The sequence below is a fragment of the Microcaecilia unicolor genome, chromosome 4 (genome assembly GCF_901765095.1).
Source record: "Microcaecilia unicolor chromosome 4, aMicUni1.1, whole genome shotgun sequence".
NCBI classification, from domain to species: Eukaryota; Metazoa; Chordata; class Amphibia; order Gymnophiona; family Siphonopidae; genus Microcaecilia; species Microcaecilia unicolor.
Genome location: NC_044034.1, coordinates 139,023,775 through 139,044,303, shown reverse-complemented (window position 1 = coordinate 139,044,303; position 20,529 = coordinate 139,023,775). Strand labels below are relative to the sequence as shown.

General features: G+C 45.9%; 1 protein-coding gene and 1 long non-coding RNA gene across 2 annotated transcripts in view; one reads left to right on the top strand and one right to left on the bottom strand.

Moving 5' to 3' along the window:
* Nucleotides 1–20,529, top strand: part of HIPK3 (homeodomain interacting protein kinase 3) — a 283,073-nt gene that overhangs the window by 214,901 nt on the left and 47,643 nt on the right. Inside the window, 1 exon segment of the mRNA XM_030200637.1 lies at nucleotides 3,697–3,837. Within this exon segment, the coding sequence (XP_030056497.1) occupies nucleotides 3,697–3,837 (141 nt within the window).
* Nucleotides 1,077–19,568, bottom strand: LOC115468718. Its single transcript, XR_003941914.1, has 3 exons — nucleotides 19,471–19,568; nucleotides 12,343–12,346; nucleotides 1,077–1,087 (listed from the first exon to the last, which is right to left on the bottom strand). It is a non-coding gene; the product is annotated as an uncharacterized LOC115468718 (long non-coding RNA).

The window sequence follows — 20,529 nt, the reverse complement described above, 5'->3', positions numbered from 1 at the left end:
TGTTCAATTCTGGTCGCCGCATCTCAAGAAAGATATAGTAGAATTGGAAAAGGTGCAGCGAAGGGCAACTAAAATGATAGCGGGGATGGGACGACTTCCCTATGAAGAAAGACTAAGGAGGCTAGGGCTATACAGCTTGGAGAAGAGACGGCTGAGGGGAGACATGATAGAGGTATATAAAATAATGAGTGGAGTGGAACAGGTGGATGTGAAACGTCTGTTCACGCTTTCCAAAAATACTAGGACTAGGGGGCATGCGATGAAACTACAGTGTAGTAAATTTAAAACGAATCGGAGAAAATTTTTCTTCACCCAACGTGTAATTAAACTCTGGAATTCGTTGCCGGAGAAAGTGGTGAAGGCGGTTAGCTTAGCAGAGTTTAAAAAGGGGTTGGACGGTTTCCTAAAGGACAAGTCCATAAACCGCTACTAAACGGACTTGGAAAACTCCAAAATTCCAGGAATAACATGTATAGAATGTTTGTACGTTTGGGAAGCTTGCCAGGTGCCCTTGGCCTGGATTGGCCGCTGTCGTGGACAGGATGCTGGGCTCGATGGACCCTTGGTCTTTTCCCAGTATGGCATTACTTATGTACTTATGTACTTATCTGCCATTTGGATGCCTAGTCTCCCAGTCTTGTAAGATTGTCTTGCAATTCTTCACAATCCTTTTGTGATTTAACAACTTTGAATAATTTTGTGTCATCGCAAATTTAATTACCTCACTAGTTACTATCATCTCTAGATCATTTATAAATATATTAAAAGCAGCATTCCCAACACAGACCCCTGCAGAACCCCACTATCTACCCTTCTCCATTGAAAATACTGACCATTTAACCCTACTTTCTGTTTTCTATCTTTTAACTAGTTTTTAATCCACAATAGAGTACTGCCTCCTATCCCATGACTTTCCAATTTCCTCTGGAGTCTTTTATGATGTATTTTGTCAAATGACTTTTGAAAATCAAGATTCACAATATTGACCGGCTCACCGTTGTCCACATGTTTGTTCACTGCTTCAAAGAAATGTGAGGCAAGATTTCCCTTCACTAAATCCATGTTGGCTTTGTCTCGTTAATCCATGCTTTTTGATATGCTGTGTAATTGATAGAGGCCATTGAAGCAATTGAGGGGCCTCCCAGTAACCTCTAATAAAAGCAGGCGGGGGAATCCACGGAATCACCCCGAGAGGGTACGAAGCTACCAGGTTTGCTCAAGATCTTTCCAGGCTTTTCGAAGACATCCTGAAGCCAGCCCGCTAGTATCCAGTATGGCTGTTATTATGTTATAAAAGGAGAGTAATTGGAAGCACACTTAGCTTTCTAAAAGATTTGGCCAATAATGAGTGGTTATCCTGTGGATACTGTGTGTCGGTAAAGTTCTGAAAAGTGCCATGGATTTTTTTGAAGTCTTTATAAAATAAAAAAATATAAGTTAAGATTTTGGAGGTGTCGAGCATTGTATGTTTAAATGCACGCTATGGTTTTTTTGAAGATAACTTCAAATGACTAAATTCTTGTAAACATTACCACACTGACATTAATTTGGAGAATTGGCCATTTTTTGGTTATGGTAGAAATGGCCTGGGAAAGAATTCACCTAGAGGCACTGTTAGGCCACTTTCTATCATAGCTTTATAAGGACTATCAGCTGGGAACTATATAAGGCGAATCGGGTGCTCCTCCAGCCCCCACCCCTACAGCAGTCAAGTAACATGAGGCTGCTGACAGGGTTTGTGGTTATTTTGAGGCTGGACCCATGATGAGCAGGAGCGAGTGGGCATCGCTTCTGCCCTTAGGACCACCTAGACCCACCACTAAGGGAGTTTATCCTCTGGAGGCTCAGACTACCCTGATCATTTGCTTGGGGAGGGGGGGGGGGGTTAGAAAGGGGGAAGATAGGAAGGCCCCTGACTCTCCTCTTGCTGCTACCCAGAAGTTAACCAGATACTGGCCAATATTCATAGCTAAAGTTAGGCTAGCCTTTTTGCTGACCTGATGTTAGCCGCTTAACCAGTTAGCGGTCATAATATTGCTCTGCTGCTGAATATTTAGACAGAACCGATTTAACTTAGCAAGAGCCTCTCCTGACCAGTGAAATCTCTCTAATCAGATTGGTTATGTTTGTGCTGCTTCTTTTAGTTTTAGAAGATGGTCTGTAAATCTAAGTAAATTATCTTCAAACATTCTTTTTTTTTTTTTTTTAATCTGATTAAAAAAAATGTATTCTAATTTTTATTTGCATTTGCAATATCTTAACAAGTTTTTGAACAAGAAACAAGCTCAAGAAACATAAACATCCAATGCTTAGAAAAAAAGGAAATTAAATTAAGAGTATAGTCCACCTGAAAGGATACAATGATCCAAAAGGCTATAGAAAGCTGGCAATCATTAAGAAATAAGTAGAAACTTAAATCTTCAATTATACATCCAGATATAACAAATACAAAAAAGTCTTGTGGGCCTAAGTTACACCTTTACCTTCTAGGAAATACCTTAACTGAGATGTCTCATGGAAAACATAGCATGTATTTTGTAAGGAAATCATACATTTATTTGGGAATTGGAGTTGAAAGGTAGCTCCTATCGAAATTACTGACTGCTTTCATTTTTTTTTTTTTTTTGTAATTTATGGTTTTTGATACTGTCATTCTAGTCAGTGAGACCAATCAGAATGGATTTTCTTAGTACCCATTTAAGTTATAATTCTTCTTAAGAATTGCAGCATAGGCTCACATTCAGTGTAGGCCAGGGGCGTAGCCACGGGTGGGCCTGGACAGGCCCAGGCCCAGCCACTTTTGCTCCAGGCCCGCCCAGCCTCTTCTGCCTGCTCTCCCCGTCCGCGTGGTCTGCTCACTTTTACTGCCCTGAAGTGCCGTTCTCCCTCCAGCACCGGCGATTCCCATTGCCAGCCTTCTGCCAGCGCGCGTCGTCGGGGCTTCTTCTCAGGCACGTCCCGCCTACTCTGCAACTTCCTGCGTCCCACCTTTGCAGAAAACAGGAAGTTGCAGAGTAGGCGGGAAGCGCCTGAGAAGAGGCTCCGACGACGCACGCTGGCAGAAGGCTGGCTGTGGGAATCGCCGGTGCTGGAGGGAGAACGGCGCTTCAGATCAGTAAAAATGACCAGAACTGACCATGTGCAAGGGGCTGTCGGGGGGGGGGGGGGGGTAGCAGATGGAGAGGAAATGTGGTGGTGGTGGGGTGGTAGCGGGTGGAGAGGAAATGCGAGGCCTGTGCCCACCCAGTCCACCTCCAGGCCCATCTAAAAATTAAACTCTGGCTATGCTACTGGTGTAGGCTTTTCATTTCTAGTATGAAAGTACTGTTTAAAATTTAATTTGAAATGGCTTGTGCTCCTCTTAAGTGCAAATTTAGTTGTAAAGTTGTTAGCTTGAAGGTAAATGATACTTGAAGGTAGAAGCTGGTGTATAAAATCTGTGTAAGTGTGTAGGTCTTTAAATGGAAAAACAAGTTTTGCAATGTTCTAATCCACGTAGAAATCATGATTGCAGCAAATGGGGACATCAGGTTATGTAATGTCTAGAGTGTGGTATTGCATTATACCTCTGATATACATGTTCCGCTCATCTACTCACATTCTGTCTGTGCTTTAGTGAAAATGGAAACTGAGTGGAATCTGTTTAGTAAAATATTGAAGTATTTTAATAGCTAATTTATTTCTTTTCTGGATTAGGTGTAAAGGTAGCATGGATTGTGAGGCCTGCCAGAGTACTCTGAATATTGATCGTGTTTGTTCGTTAAGTAGCCCTGACAGCACTTTAAGTACCAGCTCTTCAGCACAGTCTAGTCCATCTCCTTGCAAGAGACCAAACAGGTAACAAATTGTGCAAAGCTTAAAAGTCTAAAGCAAGAAAGCAATGTCTTTACCATAAAATGTTTAATGAAAGTATAGACCCTGGAGGGAAGTCTATAGTGATTACCAGATTATATAATATAAGACTAAGTGAGGTGCAACCATTGTTTCTTAATTATAGTAATCTTAGCTTATTGCTGTAGCTTTTTTTTTTCTTTTAAGTATCAGTTTAAAGGGTTTCTCTGCTGAGCAGGAGGAAAGCAGCTACACAAGTGAAAAGAGACTTGAAGACCTCAATGTATATTCCAAAGGAAAAGGGAGGGGAAGATATGATACAGATCTTTAAATATTTAAGAGGTATTAATATGCAAACTAATCTTTTTCAGAGACAGGGAAGCAGTAGAACTAGAGGTCACGAGTCGAGGTTGCAAAGTGGGAAACTTAGTAACCATGTCAGGAAATACGTTTTCACAGAAAGGGTGGTGGATACCTGCAATGCCCTCCTGCAGGAGGTTGTGGTGATTTAAAAAAAAAAAAAAAGTGATGGAATTCAAGAATGTGTGGAATTCAAGAATGTGTGGAAAAACAGAGGAACACTACATAGAAAAAGGAAGGAATCCAATTAAAGCAAAACTTAAATGACCTCATAACTGGAGTGAGGTTTGACAGCAGCTTCAGAGGTTGGGAAGTCCAATTCTGGGCAGACTTCTATATTCTGGGTCCCATAAATGGCAAAAACAGATCACTATAAAAGCTGGAATGAGCTTCTATGGCAACTCCAGTAATTGGGAAGTAAGACGGATGCTCAGCAGGCTGCTAAGCTTTGTGGGCCAAAATTTTCAGAGAGATGGAGGTTAAGTGTCCCAGTGTTTAATCAGGAAGAAATGGAACCTGTGCAGAGTGCCAGATTCAACTCTGGCCAGCTTTTAGGGCAGATTGGATGGATTGTGCAGGTCTTTATCTGCCGATATTTTCTCTCTTACATCCAGTGGCACCAACACAGAACAAAGATCTGAACTCAGGGAAAGTCAGAATTGTGTGGTTTGTTTTTGCATCATGCATGGGAGTTCTGCTACCACTACCTCACTGAATTCCTTCATTTTTGTTCTGTGGCTCTTAATGTGTTTTTCTGTTGTCCCAAGTTCCTTTCAAAAAAAAAAATATTCCCTCCTCTTTTCCATGTGCTCATGATTGGGTTTAATTTAGCAGACTTGCAGGCTTCAAACTGTTGTGGGTGAAACACAGCATCCTTGGGGACACTTACTCATTGTTAGAACAGCCCTAGTACAGACCATAATATGAATTGACCCTGTTGTAGAAGAATGTTGCCTAGGGCAAAGAAATATACTCTTCAAAATAAAGGGCATGCAGTTGTTTACCTCTGGTTCTCCTTTATCCCTCATAAGAAACCTGAGAGGTATCAAAATCCTAAGCAAGTAAAAGGCAACCACTCGTTTAGTTAGTTCTCTTTAAAGGAAAGAGAAACCAGAGGAAATGCTCCTTGAGAACAGAGACTTTGCCCAAAAGAAAAGGTTAGATACCATTCCACCTCCATCTTTGATCCAGTCACTATGAAGTTTCCGGTGCAGACACCTAATTTATCCATGCTGGCAGAGCTCAGAGATCTTATGCAGAGACCACATTCAACTCTGAAGCATCTGCTGACCCACAGATTGTACTTTGAACCATGACCCACTTTTTGCACAATTACCAGGCTCAGTTCTTCAATGGCTCTGCTCATATCATAACAATAGAATTTATCAGGTCATCTGGCAAAATACTGTCTCTGCCTGTTTTTAGTTACCCTGTTGCGTTTGTCAGGGTTCCCTTTTGGTACCTTTGCTCTTTAACGTTTCATGTCACCACTTGCATTTTTGATAGAATTCCTAGGTCTGATACCATTTATATATGCTAATGACGTACATATCCTGGCTCCCTTACATAAAGTTGATGCTTCTTCTCTGGCTATACTCAAAGATAAAATGCACCGTATAGAAACGTGAATGGGATGAATATATCAGAAGTTGAAAACCTGCGATGGGAGTCTGTGGGACTGTTGGATCAGGAAGGAGCAGGGGAGGGCAAGGCCATAATGGAGAGAGTGAATAAATTCTTTGTTTTGATCTTTATGGAAGACGATATAAGAGATCTGCCTATACTGAAAATGGTTTTCAGGGGTGACAATGTGGAGGAACTGAAAGAAATCTCTATGAACTTGGAAGATGTACTGAGCTAAAGAGTGATAAATCACCTGGACCAAATGGTATACACTCCGGGGTATTGAAAGAAAAACATGAAATTGCTGATCTGCTGCTAGTGATCTGTAACTTGTCGTTAAAATCGTCCATAGTACCTGCTGACTGGAGGGTGGACAGTGTGATCCTGATTTTTAAAAAGGGTTCCAGGGGTGATCCGGGAAATTACAGACCGGTAATTGACTTTAGTGCTGGGCAGAATAGTGGAAACTATTATGAAGAATATAGTTACAGAATACATAGACAAACATGGTTTAATGGGGCAGAGTAAGCATGGGTTCAGCCAAGGGTGGTCTTGCCTCACCAATTTGGTTCATTTCTTTTAAGGCATTAATGGATAAAGGTGAGACAGTTGATGTAGTGTATCTAGATTTTCAGAAAGCTTTTGACAAAGTCCCTTATGAGAGACTCCTGAGAAAATTGAAAGTCATGGGATAGGGGGTAGTGTCTTGTGAATTAAGAATGTGTTGTTTGACAGAAAACAGAGGTTAGGGTTAAATGGCAATTTTTCTTAATGGAGGAGGGTGAATAGTGAAGTGCTGCAGGGATATGCACTGGAGATCAGTGCTATTTAACATACTTTTATATATGATCTGCAAGTCAGAATAACGAGTGAGGTGATAGAATAGTTTCGTGCCATCTGCAAATTTAAAGTTGGCAAAACATATGGTTTGTGAAAAATTGCAGAAAGGCCTTAGGAAACTGGAAGACTGGGCATCCAAATGGTAGATGACACTTAATGTACCCAAGTGCAAAGTGATGCACATTGGGAAGAATAATCCGAATCATTGTTATCTGATGCTAGGGTCTACTTTAAGAGTCGACACGCAAGTAAAAGACCTAGATGTCATTGTAGACAATATGCTGAAATCTTCTGTCCAGTGTGCAATGGCAACCAAAAAAGCAAACAGGATGCTAGGAATTATTAGCAGAGGGATGCAAAATAAGATAAAAAATATTATAATGCTTCTGTATTGCTCCATAGTGCGACTTCACCTTGAGTATTTTGTGCAGTTCTGGTTGTCATATCTCAAAGATACAGCAGAATTAGAAAAGGTTCAAAGCAGAGCAACCAAAATGATAGAGGGGATGGAACTACTCCCATATGAAGAAAGGCCTAAAGAGGTTCTTCAGCTTGGAAAAGATGGCTGAAGGTGGATATGATTGGTGTGGAGCAAGTGGAGACAAATTGATTTTTTCACTCATTCAAAAAGTACAAAGACCAGGGGACACTCAATGAAATTGCATGGAAAATTTTTAAAACAAATAGGAGGAAATATTTTTTCACTTGAATAGCTAAGCTCTGGAACTTGTTGCTGGAGGATGTGGTAACAGCGGTTAGTGTATCTGGATTTTAAAAGGTTTGGACAAGTTGCTGGAGGAAAAGTCTATAGTCTGTTGTTGAGATAGACATGGGAAATGAGACTGCTTGTCCTGGGATTGATTTCTGCCAAGTATTTGTGACCTGGATTGGCCCCTGTTGGAAGCAGGATACTGGGCTAGATTGACCATTGGTCTGACCCAGTATGGCTGTTCTTATGTAGTTGAGCTTGTTCTGAAGAGGAAATAAACAAGTTGTGCTATTCCAGGTATTTATCAGTTTTGAAGAAATTTGAAGACTGATGAGAGATCTGAAACAATTTCTTATATAAGGAGTTCAGGATAAATTAACTTCTTGCCTTTACCAGACACGAAAAACTATTTATGCTTCTTTTGTTTAGTTGCTAGATTTTAATCTGTTGGGAGGTATACTTTGGCTCTTCAGAAAAAACACCTCAGCTTTGGAATTCTGCACATGTGTATCTGATTCCATCCTGTTTGTTTTCAGAGATACAGGGTTTCTCCATTAACAGCAGGATACATCAGAAACACATACTCTATCAGTATCTTGGTGAATGGACGTCTAGGCTTTGTAATAAATTGAGGGAACATGGTAAGTTAGCAGTTGCACAGGAGCTCCTACCTGTACATGCTTAGAAATGTGTTCATGTTAGTCACCTACTTTGTATTTGATTTATCCCATTGTTTATGGAGAACCTTTGTTAGAGGTAAACTTTGCATTTAAGTTGCTAAGACTGATGACACTAGGTTCTGTGTACATAATTGTGCCAGAAGAGGATAGTTCACGTTCTCCGAGGACAAGCAGGCTGCTTGTTCTCACTGATGGGTGACGTCCACGGCAGCCCCTCCAATCGGAACACTTTACTAGCAAAGGCCTTTGCTAGTCCCCGCGCGCTCATGCGCACCGCGCATGCGCGGCCGTCTTCCCGCCCGAACCGGCTCGTGTTCGTCAGTCTTCTTTTGTCCGCGCTCGGTACGGTCGTGTTTTCGCCGTGTCGTGCCCCGCAAAGTCGACCTCGCGCGTTCTTCGTGTTCTTTAAAAAAAAAAAAAAATCCATTCTGTGTGTGGAAAGAGACTCTTTAGTCTTTTTTCCCCCCGCTATTTCCAGCTTTTTCGCCCCGGTAAGTTTTCTTTCGTCGTCGGGGTAGGCCGCTTTTAGGCCTCGGGTCGAAGTTTTCTTCCCCTTGTTTTTCGGGTGCCTTTTCCGCCATTTCGACTTTTGATCTCGCCGGCGTGATTTTTCCACCCATGACATCGAAGTCTTCCAGCGGCTTCAAGAAGTGCACCCAGTGCGCCCGGGTCATCTCGCTCACTGACAGGCACGCGTCGTGTCTTCAGTGCTTGGGGGCTGGGCACCGCCCGCAGGCCTGTAGTCTGTGTTCCCTTTTGCAAAAGCGGACTCAGGTAGCGAGATTGGCCCAGTGGAACGTTTTGTTCTCGGGCACTTCGTCGGCATCGGCACCGGGGGTATCGAGTGCATCGACGTCTTCAGCGTCCAGAGCTTCATCCTCGGCCGCCAGTGCATCGAGTGCATCGGCCCTCTGCATCGGCACTGAGACATCGGACAGCTGCATCGACGTCTGTGGTACCGGGACCTCGTCGGCTGATGTCGTCGGACGGTGGTGCTTCATCTGGAGTGCAGGTGAGGGCTGTCCATTCCCCTGCTGGTGGCGGTGAGCCTTTGGGTGGGTCTCCCCCTACCCTGAGGGCTCCTGCGGTACAGCCCCCCCGAGACCGACCTCCTTCGGCCTCGGCCCCGAGGAAGCGACGGTTGGATTCTACGTCCTCCTCGTCGGTGCCGGGAAGCTCCGGTGACATGCTTCGTCCCAAGAAGTCGAAGAAGCATCGTCACCGGTCTCCTTCCCATGTCGGCACCGAGAGCTCTGGGTCGCCGAGGGAGTCGGCACCCAGTAGGCATCGGCACCGAGAGGACCGCTCACCCTCTGTCCAGGAGGTGTTGATGTGCTCCACTTTGGACAGCCCGGAACAGCCTCCACGTCCGGAACAGGTTCTGACGTCGACGCCTGCATCGACATCCATGCCTTTCTCTGCAGCCACTCTGAACGAGAGCCTCCGGGCCGTTCTCCCAGAGATTCTGGGAGAGCTGTTGCACCCTACCCCTCCGGTACCGGCGGTGCTTGCGCCACCGGTACCGTCGAGTGCGGCGCCGGCTGGTCCATCGCCTGAGGTGAGGTCTCCGGCGTCGGTGCCGCGTGCGGTACCGGCTGCCGTCGCCTCCCAGGAAGGCTCCCCGACTACGTCGGCGGAGGGAGCTTCGCCGATGCGGGCGAGGGAGTCTACCTCTCGACGCCCCCATCGTGGACGTGGCTCCATGGAGTCGAGTCGGGCGAGGTTGCAGACACAGGTCCGTGAACTTGTGTCTGACACTGAGAGTGAGGCCTCGTGGGAAGAGGAAGAAGACCCCAGATATTTCTCTGACGAGGAGTCTGAAGGTCTTCCTTCCGATCCCACTCCCTCTCCTGAGAGGCAGCTTTCTCCTCCCGAGAGTCTGTCTTTTGCTTCCTTTGTCCGGGAGATGTCTACGGCCATCCCCTTCCCGGTGGTTGTGGAGGACGAGCCCAGGGCTGAAATGTTTGAGCTCCTGGACTATCCTTCTCCACCTAAGGAAGCGTCCACAGTACCCATGCATCATGTCCTCAAAAAGACATTGCTGGCGAACTGGACCAAGCCTCTAACTAATCCCCACATTCCCAGGAAGATCGAGTCCCAGTACTGGATCCATGGGGACCCAGAGCTGATGCGCACTCAGTTGCCTCATGACTCTGGAGTTGTGGATTTGGCCCTAAAGAAGGCTAAGAGTTGTAGGGAGCATGCTTCGGCGCCCCCGGGCAAAGACTCTAGAACCTTAGACTCCTTTGGGAGGAAGGCCTACCATTCTTCTATGCTCGTGGCCAAAATTCAGTCCTACCAGCTCTACACGAGCATACACATGCGGAACAATGTGCGGCAGTTGGCGGGCTTGGTGGATGCGCTCCCCCCTGAGCAAGCCAAGCCTTTTCAGGAGGTGGTCAGGCAGCTGAAGGCGTGCAGAAAATTCCTGGCCAGAGGGGTGTATGACACCTTTGATGTTGCGTCCAGGGCCGCTGCTCAAGGTGTGGTGATGCGCAGACTCTCATGGCTGCGTGCCTCCGACCTGGAGAATAGAATCCAGCAGCGGATTGCGGACTCGCCTTGCCGTGCGGATAATATTTTTGGAGAGAAGGTCGAACAGGTGGTAGAGCAGCTCCACCAGCGAGACACCGCATTCGACAAGTTCTCCCGCCGGCAGCCTTCAGCATCTACCTCTACAGGTAGAAGATTTTTCGGGGGAGGGAAGACTGTTCCCTACTCTTCTGGCAAGCGTAGGTACAATCCTCCTTCTCGACAGCCTGCGGCCCAGGCTAAGCCCCAGCGCGCTCGCTCTCGTCAGCAGCGTGCGCCTCAGCAAGGCCCCTCGGCTCCCCAGCAAAAGCAAGGGACGAGCTTTTGACTGGCTCCAGCAGAGCATAGCCGACATCCAAGTGTCAGTGCCGGGCGACCTGCCAGTCGGAGGGAGGTTGAAAGCTTTTCACCAAAGGTGGCCTCTCATAACCTCCGATCAGTGGGTTCTCCAAATAGTCCGGCAAGGATACACCCTCAATTTGGCCTCAAAACCTCCAAATTGTCCACCGGGAGCTCAGTCTTACAGCTTCCAGCACAAGCAGGTACTTGCAGAGGAACTCTCCGCCCTTCTCAGCGCCAATGCGGTCGAGCCCGTGCCATCCGGGCAAGAAGGGCTGGGATTCTATTCCAGGTACTTCCTTGTGGAAAAGAAAACAGGGGGGATGCGTCCCATCCTAGACCTAAGGGCCCTGACAAATATCTGGTCAAAGAAAAGTTCAGGATGCTTTCCCTGGGCACCCTTCTTCCCATGATTCAGGAAAACGATTGGCTATGCTCTCTGGACTTAAAGGATGCCTACACACACATCCCGATACTGCCAGCTCACAGGCAGTATCTGCGATTTCAGCTGGGCACACGTCACTTCCAGTACTGTGTGCTACCCTTTGGGCTCGCCTCTGCGCCCAGGGTGTTCACAAAGTGCTTGGCTGTAGTAGCAGCGGCACTTCGCAGGCTGGGGGTGCACGTGTTCCCATATCTCGACGATTGGCTGGTGAAGAACACATCCGAGGCAGGAGCCCTGCAGTCCATGCAGATGACTATTCACCTCCTGGAGCTACTGGGGTTTGTGATAAGTTATCCAAAGTCCCATCTTCTCCCAGTGCAGAAACTCGAATTCATAGGAGCTCTGCTGGATTCTCGGACGGCTCGCGCCTACCTCCCAGAGGCGTGAGCCAACAACTTGTTGTCCCTCGTCTCGCGGGTGCGAGCGTCACAGCAGATCACAGCTCGGCAGATGTTGAGATTGCTGGGCCACATGGCCTCCACAGTCCATGTGACTCCCATGGCCCGCCTTCACATGAGATCTGCTCAATGGACCCTAGCTTCCCAGTGCTTTCAGGCTGCTGGGGATCTAGAAGACGTGATCCACCTGTCCTTGAGTTTTCTCAAATCCCTGTATTGGTGGACGATTTGGTCCAATTTGACTCTGGGACGTCCTTTCCAAATTCCTCAGCCACAAAAAGTGCTGACCACGGATGTGTCTCTCCTGGGATGGGGAGCTCATGTCGATGGGCTTCACACCCAAGGAAGCTGGTCCCTCCAGGAACGCGATCTGCAGATCAATCTTCTGGAGTTGCGAGCGATCTGGAATGCTCTGAAGGCTTTCAGAGATCGGCTGTCCCACCAAATTATCCAAATTCAGACAGACAACCAGGTTGCCATGTACTACGTCAACAAGCAGGGGGGCACCGGATCTCGCCCCCTGTGTCAGGAAGCCATCAGCATGTGGCTCTGGGCTCGCCGTCACGGCATGGTGCTCCAAGCCACATATCTGGCAGGCGTAAACAACAGTCTGGCCGACAGGTTGAGCAGGATTATGCAACCTCACGAGTGGTCGCTCAGTTCCCGTGTAGTGCGACAGATCTTCCAGGTGTGGGGCACCCCCTTGGTAGACCTCTTCGCATCTCGAGCCAACCACAAAGTCCCTCAGTTCTGTTCCAGGCTTCAAGCCCACGGCAGACTGGCATCGGATGCCTTCCTCCTGGACTGGGGGGAAGGTCTGCTGTATGCTTATCCTCCCATACCTCTGGTGGGGAAGACTTTGTTGAAACTCAAGCAAGACCGAGGCACCATGATTCTGATTGCTCCTTTTTGGCCGCGTCAGATCTGGTTCCCCCTTCTTCTGGAGTTGTCCTCCAAAGAACCATGGAGATTGGAGTCTTTTCCGACCCTCATCACACAGGACGAAGGGGCACTTCTGCATCCCAACCTCCGGTCCCTGGCTCTCACGGCCTGGATGTTGAGAGCGTAGACTTTGCCTCTTTGGGTCTGTCAGAGGGTGTCTCCCGAATCTTGCTTGCTTCCAGGAAAGATTCCACTAAGAGGAGTTACTTCTTTCTATGGAGGAGGTTTGCCGTCTGGTGTGACAGCAAGGCCCTAGATCCTCGCTCTTGTCCTACACAGACCCTGCTTGAATACCTTCTGCACCTGTCTGAGTCTGGTCTCAAGACCAACTCTGTAAGGGTTCATCTTAGTGCAATCAGTGCATACCATTACCGTGTGGAAGGTAAGCCGATCTCAGGACAGCCTTTAGTTGTTCGCTTCATGAGAGGTTTGCTTTTGTCAAAGCCCCCTATCAAGCCTCCTACAGTGTCATGGGATCTCAACGTCGTCCTCACCCAGCTGATGAAACCTCCTTTTGAGCCACTGAATTCCTGCCATCTGAAGTACTTGACCTGGAAGGTCATTTTCTTGGTGGCAGTTACTTCAGCTCGTAGAGTCAGTGAGCTTCAGGCCCTGGTAGCTCAGGCCCCTTACACCAAATTTCATCACAACAGAGTAGTCCTCCGCACTCACCCTAAGTTCTTGCCAAAGGTTGTGTCGGAGTTCCATCTGAACCAGTCAATTGTCTTGCCAACATTCTTTCCCCGTCCTCATTCCTGCCCTGCTGAACGTCAGCTGCACACATTGGACTGCAAAAGAGCATTGGCCTTCTATCTGGAGCGGACACAGCCCCACAGACAGTCCGCCCAATTGTTTGTTTCTTTTGATCCCAATAGGAGGGGAGTGGCTGTGGGGAAACGCACCATATCCAATTGGCTAGCAGATTGCATTTCCTTCACTTACGCCCAGGCTGGGCTGGCTCTTGAGGGTCATGTCACGGCTCATAATGTTAGAGCCATGGCAGCGTCGGTAGCCCACTTGAAGTCAGCCTCCATTGAAGAAATTTGCAAAGCTGCGACATGGTCATCTGTCCACACATTCACATCTCATTACTGCCTGCAGCAGGATACCCGACGCGACAGTCGGTTCGGGCAGTCAGTTCTTCAGAACCTGTTTGGGCTTTAGGATCCAACTCCACCCCCCGAGGGCCCTGTTTGTTCTGTTCCAGGCTGCACTCTCAGTTAGTTGGTAAATTTTTTAGGTCAATCTCAGTTATGTCCTCGCCGTTGCGAGGCCCAATTGACCATGGTTGTTGTTTTGAGTGAGCCTGGGGGCTAGGGATACCCCATCAGTTAGAACAAGCAGCCTGCTTGTCCTCGGAGAAAGCGAATGCTACATACCTGTAGAAGGTATTCTCCGAGGACAGCAGGCTGATTGTTCTCACAAACCCACCCGCCTCCCCTTTGGAGTTGTGTCTTCCCTTGTTTTGTCTTGCTACATACGGGACTGACGAACACGAGCCGGTTCGGGCGGGAAGACGGCCGCGCATGAGCGCGCGGGGACTAGCAAAGGCCTTTGCTAGTAAAGTGTTCCGATTGGAGGGGCTGCCGTGGACGTCACCCATCAGTGAGAACAATCAGCCTGCTGTCCTCGGAGAATACCTTCTACAGGTATGTAGCATTCGCTTTTCTGTAGGTAGTTTATGTGTTAGTGTATGCTTCAGTTTCTCCTGACATGGGATTGGCAAGAGAAAAAATGGTGGTTTTCATTTTTGGTTAGTGGGTTACTAGTTTATTTTTGGGTGGAATTTGCAGTATTTTTGCCTTTAATTTCTTGTCTGATTTGTAACTTGGTAAGATGAATAACAGGGAATTAGTTATACCACATAAATTATTGCTTGAATTGTGAGTTCTTTAGAGAGTGAAATCAGGAAAAGCTGCTTGCAGTTGTTTGTTGTTTAGGTCTGTTACTGAACAGAGTGTGTTGTATGCTGATTATATAATTTAAAAAAAAAAGAAAAACAAATACAAGTTTCTTCTTCAGTCAGTGGATCTTCTGGTTACCAATTTTCATTATCTGGAACTCTTAGTGTTAAAAAAAATTTCTGCCCCTTCTCCTTTTATTCTAATAATCTGCTGTTTGTCTGACACTCTCAAAGAACATACTTAGGAGATCTTCACGCAATCATTAGCTCAGGCTACTACTCGATTTTCAAATCTCACAATTGGGGGCAATTTTAATATTCATATAGATGATTCTCATTCTTCTAAGTCTTCATTTCTCTCCTTCTTGGAAGATAGTCACATTAGTCAATTGATCACTTTTCCCACTCATGTAACAGGTCACACACTAGACCTAGTCACGATTCAGGAAGAGTCTACTTGCACATTAGCTTTTCAATTTATGCAAAAACAATGTGTACCTTGGACAGATAATTTTTTATTACTTTCTATTGTTCAGTTTAACACATTTACTCACTCTACTGAACAGAACTGCTTCTTACAATTGTCTCAGAATACAGAGATCCTGGTTCCACTCAACCATTATTTTCTCTTTCCAGATAATTTTATTGGTATGACATTAGAAGAGGCAGCTGTATGCTGGGAATCAACTTTAAAGCCCATTTTCAGACCATAGGACATTACTGATGGTGATACAGTAAGAAATCACTGCCACCCTAGAAAATCTCCCTGATTTCATCATGGCTTACTAATATTGAAGCACCAGTTATGCAGAGCAGAAAGCTTATGGAGAGAAAAATTGTGCCATGAAACAATTGTTTTAGGGACCTATTCCTCTATTTTAACTATGAACTTAAACTTGCTAAAAAGAATTATTTTACCAAAATTAGGAACTCCTCTAATCCAACTTGGGAGTTGTATAAAATTATTTCCGATCTCACTTCCTATATAATAATTCTCACCTCCAACGTTCTGTGCTTGGGACCGTGGCTCCTTGGCTGGAGGTGGTCTGTGAGGCAGACACGCACTGACGTCACTGACGTCAAAACAGCTGATTGCAAGGCAAGGGGAGGAGTAGGGAAACGCGCAGCGTGTTTCCCTACTCCTCCTACTGCCTTGGAATCAGCTGTCACCCCCCCCCCCGCGCTATGGCCCCCTCGAAACCCACCCCCTCCCGCGAACCTGTCGATCCCCCCCCCGCCGGAACGCCGAAAACTGCCGCCGCCGTTGTTATACTACCTTCCCTTCCCGTAGGTTGTTGAATCATCTTAGAAAGTTTAACTCCGTGCGTCTGACGTCAGACGCACGGAGTTAAACTTTCTAAGATGATTCAACAACCTACGGGAAGGGAAGGTAGTATAACAACGGCGGCGGCAGTTTTCGACGTTCCGGCGGGGGGGGGGGGGGGATCGACAGGTTCGCGGGAGGGGGTGGAAGAAAAAAAAAACGCATGTTGGGGGGAGAGAAGAGGGTGGCCAACCACAGCATGGATGCGGGGGGGGGGGGGAAGAGGCCGGCCCAGGCTGGCACATGGGAGAGAGAGGAGCATGGATGCGAGGGGGGGGGGGGGGTCATGGAAGGGAGAGAGGGGACTTGCTGGAAAAGGATGAATGGAGGCGGCAGGGGACAGAGGAGCATGGATGGCCATGGATTGGGAGGGCACGCCTCAGGGAGAGAGGGCAATTGCTGGATAGGGAAAATGGAGGGGCCAGGTGACAGATGAGCATGGATGGGCATGGATTGGAAGGGCAGGACTCAGGGAGAGGGGAATTGCTGGATAGGGATGAATGGAGGGGACAGATGGGCATGGATGGATATGGATTGCAGGGCAGGCCTCAGGCAGAGAGGGGAAATGCTGGATAGGGAAAAATGGAGGGGCCAGGTGACAGATGAGCATGGATGGGCATGGATTGGAAGGGCAGGACTCAGGGAGAGGGGAATTGCTGGATAGGGATGAATGGAGGGGACAGATGGGCATGGATGGATATGGATTGCAGGGCAGGCCTCAGGCAGAGAGGGGAAATGCTGGATAGGGAAAAATGGAGGGGCCAGGTGACAGATGAGCATGGATGGGCATGGATTGGAAGGGCAGGACTCAGGGAGAGGGGAATTGCTGGATAGGGATGAATGGAGGGGACAGATGGGCATGGATGGATATGGATTGCAGAGCAGGCCTCAGGCAGAGAGGGGAAATGCTGGATAGGGAAAAATGGAGGGGCCAGGTGACAGAGGAGCATGGATGGGCATGGATTGGAAGGGCAGGACTCAGGGAGAGGGGAATTGCTGGATAGGGATGAATGGAGGGGACAGATGGGCATGGATGGATATGGATTGCAGAGCAGGCCTCAGGCAGAGAGGGGACATGCTGGATAGGGAAAAATGGAGGGGCCAGGTGACAGATGAGCATGGATGGGCATGGATTGGAAGGGCAGGACTCAGGGAGAGGGGAATTGCTGGATAGGGATGAATGGAGGGGACAGATGGGCATGGATGGATATGGATTGCAGGGCAGGCCTCAGGCAGAGAGGGGAAATGCTGGATAGGGAAAAATGGAGGGGCCAGGTGACAGAGGAGCATGGATTGGACTCACACTTTCACTCTGACTCTCAAACAGTCACTCTCACATACACTCTCCCAAACATACACACTCCGAGGAAAACCTTGCTAGCGCCCGTTTCATTTGTGTCAGAAACGGGCCTTTTTTACTAGTATTATGATAAATTGAATGTTACAATTTTCCTTTGGCTACTTCCTTGGCTAATTATTTCCAATCGAAAATTTCCAGTTTACAATTATCTTTAACCCCATTGCGGATCTCTATTCGCACACTATTACTGAGACTTTTGAGTCTACCGGTTCTGCATATTGGAGTGATTTCAGCGTTCCATCACTTACCGTTTTAGAAAAGACAATCAGAATATCCATCTTACTACTTCCTCATTAGACTCTTCCATCCAGTTGGTTAAAGATTCTGCAGCATGGACTGTCACCCCTAGTTCTACATTTAGTATCCTTAACTGTCTTCCAAGATTGAGGCGCAGCGCCAGTTGTTAAACTTATCAGGCCCATCTTGAAAAGTCCTAAGTCTGGTCCTTTAGAGGCGTCTAATTATCGACCAGTTTCCAATTTATGTATAATGAAAGAGCTAATGCAGCATCTGAAAAATAACAAAGAAACTGGAATATGTACAAGTATAAAATATGGGAAAAGCTTATAGAATTTCAGAAAAACACTGATAATAGAGTATCTTCATGTCCTGGTTATGACACTAGCTTCAACCAGGAAGAAAGCTCCACAAGAAATGTAAACTTTCACCAGGAGAGAGACCAGTTTCAAGTACGGAGTGTAAGAAAAGTTTCAGTTGTAGAAAATTGTCAATGCAGCATAGAATCCATTCAGGAATGAAACAGTTTACATCCACTGAATGTAGGAAAGGATTTATTCATTAATCACAGCTAACAAAGCACCAGAGAATCCATTCAGAAGTAAAACCATTCACGTGTGCTGAGTGTGGTAAAAGCTTCTGTCAGAAGATACTCCTCACTATTCACAAAATGAAGCAGAAAGGATTAAAACTGTTAGCATGTACTGAGTGTGGTAACAACTTCTGTTATAAGCACTGGAAGGGCAGTGAACTTGGCAAAGCTGATAGCCTCTCCAGGAAGGGAAAGCCAGAACCACCCTGACACTAGACTATTGAGATCCGATCAGCGGTCTGTAGAGGCGGCAATCTGGGGTCTCTCTCTTGAGGAGAGAGGTGTGACAGGGAGATGTGACAGAAGAGTGAAGTCTGTATAATTGCCTTTATCAAATCTTGAAGTGCATTTCTCTAGTTTGGCCAGTAGGTGACGCATGTTATGATTTAAGCTGTTACAAAGAACTGACCTTTATTTCCTTAGTTAACACAGATAAGGAAATGCTTGAGTGATGTAACCATCTTTTTTTCAAATGTTGATTGGGCTCTGATTGGCCCAGGAGCTTTTTTTCATTTCAATTGTACTGGCTTTTGCTCCAGTTTGAGCCTGGGAGAAGAGAGAGAAAGAGAGCTCTTTGCTGAAGCACTCAGCTATATGCCGTGATCTCCCCAGGTACTTTCTAGGAAGTAAACAAATATTTAGCTAGTGTTACAATTGATCCATATTTCAGTTACCTGTTATTGTTTGCTGATTGCACAATTTTGTTCCACTGTTCAATTTTTAAAAGACAACAATATTTAGTTTATTGCCTCTCTGTCTGAACTGATAAAGAATCCCGGTGGTTTGTATGTTGGATCTGTGAGTGCTTTCTGGGAACCATGGGACCACGGAGTGTGACCCCAGTAGCCTAGAAATCACTGGGGATAATTTGAGAGCAGGAGACTCACCCAGAGGTGGTTGTAACCCAGTAGGAGGAGGGTGCTAGTATAGAGCAAAAGCAGCAGATGCAGGCAGACCTGAGCTGTGCTGGGGATAGACCCTCTAAGTGGCCGCGGGGTAACACCAGGCGGATGGCTAGGTGTTTCATGACTGAGGGTTTGTTTCCCATATCCACTGCTAGTAACACATCTAATCTGAGCTACTTTGTGGAGTTCCCCAGGGATCGGCCCTTTCTCCCCTACTTTATAGCATCTTTCTCATTCCACTTGCAACTTTATTACAAGATCACAATATATGTTTTTTAAAATTATGAAGACAAAATTCTTCTAGTATATCCCACATCTCTATATTGATTTTAAACCCCTACAAAAAGCACTTACTGCCTTGTTCAATTGGCTAACTTCTCATAGTCATATTCAGCCCTACCAAGACAACTGCATGTTGGATCACAGGTTCACTTAGCACTCCATCAGTACCTTTTGAATTTTTTCGGACATCAAATCACCACTGTTGAGTCTTTCCATTATCTGGGAATGCATATTAATTCTAAACTCTCTTTTAATACACAATTATCAAATGTAAAATCTGGGTTCTTCTGGTTGTGTCAATTCGAAATTGTCTGGACTTCAATTTAGTACACACACTCGATTAGATTATTGTAATACTACATATGCAGGCCTTCCACAATTTCAATTACGAAGACTTCAGACTCTTCAAAATTTCACAGTTCATCTATTGTTCAAAGCAAAACGTTTCGATCCTGTTATGCCATTATTCCTTGCATTGCATTGGTTACTTGTCACACTGTATCCAGTTTAAAATTCTACTACTTTTAAGACTATACATTGTTAGTCCTGCATACATTTCTTCTTTAATTACTTCTTATACTCCATCCCATTCATGATCATTGGATGTCAATCGTCTGGTGCTTTCTTCCTCCAAACAAGCCTGCTATGAGTCAACCCGAAAATCAGTTTTCTGGTTCCCTCTCTCTTAGAGCAGATTTTCGGATTGACTCATAACAGGCTAACTGAATGTATAGTTTTGTTTTGTTTTTTAATTTAGTAAGAGATAGTTCTGCCCTAATGGCAGCCATTAGGGCATAACTATCTATTACTAAATAAAAAAAAAAAACAAAACAAAACCAAAAACTTAACTCATTTGTTTCAACTGGCCTTTCCATTTAGTGTCCACTGACTTAGCGCAGCCAGTACCTGACAGATCTGCACACACTGTAGCTCTTAACTGTAGTTTCGATTTTGATTTGGTCTTGATTTTAACTGTTTTGTAATTTACTGTACTTGAATGACTGGTTTCTTTCCTTTATCATACGGACTTCCTTTTCTTTGATTTTTATGTTTACTATTTAATTAACTGCTTTGACCTATTATAATGTAAAGGAGGTATATCAAGTTTTAATAAACATTTACATTTCTGTATCTATAACTATATAATTATTACACATTGCCATTTATGCTTGAATATTTTCAATAAAGTATTTGAATTGATGAATATTGTAGTAAGTAGGCACTGGT